General features: G+C 40.6%; 1 protein-coding gene across 1 annotated transcript; it reads right to left on the bottom strand.

Annotated features, from left to right (window-relative positions):
* Nucleotides 1–595: 595 nt before the first annotated feature.
* LOC108373653 (uncharacterized) lies at nucleotides 596–1,520 on the bottom strand (the record flags this gene model as incomplete). The annotated part of the gene is made up of 4 exons (XM_017629575.1): nucleotides 1,377–1,520; nucleotides 1,004–1,305; nucleotides 834–944; nucleotides 596–761 (listed from the first exon to the last, which is right to left on the bottom strand). Coding segments are annotated over exons 1-4 (723 nt in total), but the record flags the coding sequence as incomplete, so codon positions are not given.
* Nucleotides 1,521–3,478: the final 1,958 nt, after the last annotated feature.

Raw genomic sequence — 3,478 nt, 5'->3', positions numbered from 1 at the left:
ACTCATCCATCGAAGAAGAGGGCCTACAATTATGTAAGCAAAAAATTACATAAGAACTAAGTGGATTCCATCCTTGCCTCCTCTCAACAACTCACGTCAATAGTATGTGCAGCAGTTCGCCAAACAGCCCATTGCGGTAGTGAAAGNCATACTATGTGTACGTATCCCAGTGGGACCTACTGCTTTGCAGCTGCCGAGCGTAAGAGTAACTCGAAAGCTTCGAGCACTTTCTTTGCCATTCTCCGGGATTGGGGAGACTCAGGCTACGTTATTTTCATTACCACTTTCTCTACTCTCCTTAAAACGGGCGATAAATTCTGATCGCCAATGCTTTAAAAATAAAACAAATTAATGCTGTTTCCATAAGCTCGGTCAACTACATAATCCCAATAGGATATCATAACCGGCCCTTTGGGGCAAAATTTTTCGTCAGAATCTATATGATGACAGGATCTGCAATATAACCTAAGTTGACAAAAAATATGATGTACTGACATGACGGAGATGCCACAAAATTGGTTCCATAAAATTAACTTCCGAAAAACTATATTTTCTTTTTTTTTATTCTTTTTTTTGTAAACTAACCAAATTGTTTTAATATTGTATCCTGAAAATTTTGCACATTTGAAAAATGTTCCAACAGCGACTTTTTACAATCCCTGAAAACCAAACTGCAGTCTGCACCAGAGCGCCCCATTGACTCAGCATAAAAATACTCGTTATCCGCATGCTCGGATAACTCATCCATCGAAGAAGAGGGCCTACAATTATGTAAGCAAAAAATTACATAAGAACTAAGTGGATTCCATCCTTGCCTCCTCTCAACAACTCACGTCAATAGTATGTGCAGCAGTTCGCCAAACAGCCCATTGCGGTAGTGAAAGGGCGTCTCCGCCGCCTCACAAATGCTCTTCAACACACAAGCGCGTCCCGCGGGTGCAATGCTGCAAACACAATAATTCTCTTTTAATTAGTTTACCTGCAAGCTTATCATTCCACATACCGCTCCGCTAAACCTTCGAGCGCTTTATAAATGGACCAACGATAGCTGGACAACACTTTACGATGCTCGGTCAGGTGGCGCTCCCAAGCGGCATAACGCTTCCATTCATCTGCACGCGCTAAGAAACGCTCAAATTTGGTCAACTTTCTTGCCTGCAGTTGACGCGCCGTAAACGGCATGCGGCTGATGGTGAAAAGCTTCTCCACTGAATCGGCTAAAAAATATTCGGCCTTGAGCACATAACCGGTGGTCATTGCTTCGTAGAGTAAATCCTCCAGCGGTATGCCAATGCCCACAATCAACTAGGTAAAATGTAGTTCATTATTTTTTATATAAAATGAAAATTTTAATTTTTCTGCTCTGCCACGTTTACCTGTATTCGCGTTGGACTGGTTGGCGGAAAAATTAGCGCTGGAAACCAGCGTTTGTGCCGCTTCGCGATTGCATTTAATTGGCAGTGATGCGGTTGCGTTGCGGCGAATAATGCAAGAAAGAGTAAATAGATACGAAAATACATTTCGCGCTGTCGATTTCGAGGAGAGGTTACAGTGCGAAACCTCTATTCGTTATTAAATTCTGTGCGCTACTGAAAACGGAAAGTACAACTTTGTAGCAGTCAAAACGGTAATAACCTCGAAAATTTCAATAAAAAGCTGCCACAACCACTGCCTCGGTCACTGCTTGCTTGGCGCTATTTCTAAGCCAAACCAAAGCGACCAATATGACCACGCTAAATAACTTGTTGACCTAGTTTTCAGCGCTTCAAGCTGGTGGAATCTGGAGCTGGTCGCTTCTATTTGTTTGCAGTTGTTGTTGTAGTTGTTGTTGCATCGGTGAGCTAATGAAAATTAAAAGTTGCCTAGAACACGCCAGGCATGTTTGTATAATTAGCACTGCGTTGATGACGTCGTCCGATATTGACTAGAGTTCCTTGTATACTTTCTAGTTCCGCTGCACAGTTAAGTTTACAAATCTAATGTGTTTGTGTGTGCGAACAAACAAATATCTCATTTAAATTGTGCGATGCTTGTCGGTATACCCAACAAACCAATTAGGCAATGTTTCATATACATACATTTCTGATAAAACCAAATCCTAATGCATACTTCAAATTAATTCCGTGCCAAGGCTGGGCTCTGAAAGATGCCATCAGGCCTAAAGATCGCCCTCAAGAGATAAACAGGACCTTCTCTAACTGCACGGATGCTCTACATTTCACGGAATGTCATCCGTATTTTGAATTCAGCAACAGTAATAATTTGATGAAAATAACTATTTTGGTCTTCACAGATGGAGGCGCTTCCTTCTTCCACCAATCTTAGGTCAGCTTTTGGAAAAGCAATTCTGTTCTGGAGGAATTCGCGGAGCCGATAAATAACTGAGTTGCAAGCTTAGCTGATTAGCGAGCTTAATGTTTTTAGGTGGTGCGAGAGCATAATTCTAAAGAGAATCATGCTACTTGCAGCCAGAGCGGACTTGCACTTTCTACCCGTCCGCATAAAATATACAGACATTTTTAAAAAGCTTCTCTCGCGGGATAGGTTTTAGTGGTGAATGAATTAGACAGTTTCGTTCTGAGCTTCTCTCGCGGAATATGTTTTGTTCGTGACTGAATTACACTGTTTCTTTCTGAGCTTTTACTCTCTTAGAAATTTTTAGAAAGCTTCTCTCGTAGAATGCGTTTTGATCGTAACTGAATTAGACTGTTTGCTTTCTGCGCGTGAAGCTGGGCAGAGGACACTTATCTACAATCATGAGCTTGCTAGCAGGCCATATTTCCATCGGAAGCGGCGCGTAAAAAAGAAGAAGGGCCAGAAATAAGCAGTTTACAAACTTCAGCCTATCCCAACCTAAACTAATGGCAATGTATTATTTCATCGGTTTTGAATGCCGAAAATTCTCCCTCTTCATATTGGCAACGCAAGAAGAAGATAAAGCTTTCAAGGGCTACTTCGTCTGTACTTTGCGTTAGATTTTCTACTTTGCTTCCATTTTCTTGAAATCTAAGAAATTATGGCTCGCTGGGTTTAAGCATATGCGATTCTTCACACATTTGTAGATTAAGACAAAACTGAGTTCTAAATACATCTGAAAGCGCTTTGCGTTTGCATCTAAATTGCAGTTAAAATGAAGTGGAGTAGGAGACATGAGCCCACTGATTAGCTAAGATATACACTACTAACACAATAAAGGGTGCCACCCAGCGACTCGAATAAAAATCTTTAACTTGAACAGCAGAGCTTTCTAAGTTTTGATACCTTCTTTATACTATGTAAAAGTATACATAACGATCGGATTTAATTATTTCTTTCTAAAAAAGTTATTTATGTTTTTTTCGAAGAAAGCTTTACAGCGATAAAAAATCGAGAATTACGAAAAGCTTTCAGCAGCGAAAACCTTCAAAGCCCTGACAATGCCTTCTCGATGAGAAACGAAAAGCTCTGAATAATTCTTCCATCCAATTTCTTATTTCTT

Source organism: Rhagoletis zephyria, unplaced genomic scaffold, assembly GCF_001687245.7.
Source record: "Rhagoletis zephyria isolate East Lansing unplaced genomic scaffold, Rhagoletis_zephyria_1.1 Rzeph_scaffold_06908, whole genome shotgun sequence".
NCBI lineage: Eukaryota > Metazoa > Arthropoda > Insecta > Diptera > Tephritidae > Rhagoletis > Rhagoletis zephyria.
Note: the sequence above shows the minus strand (reverse complement) of the source record. Positions and strands in the feature narration are given on the sequence as shown.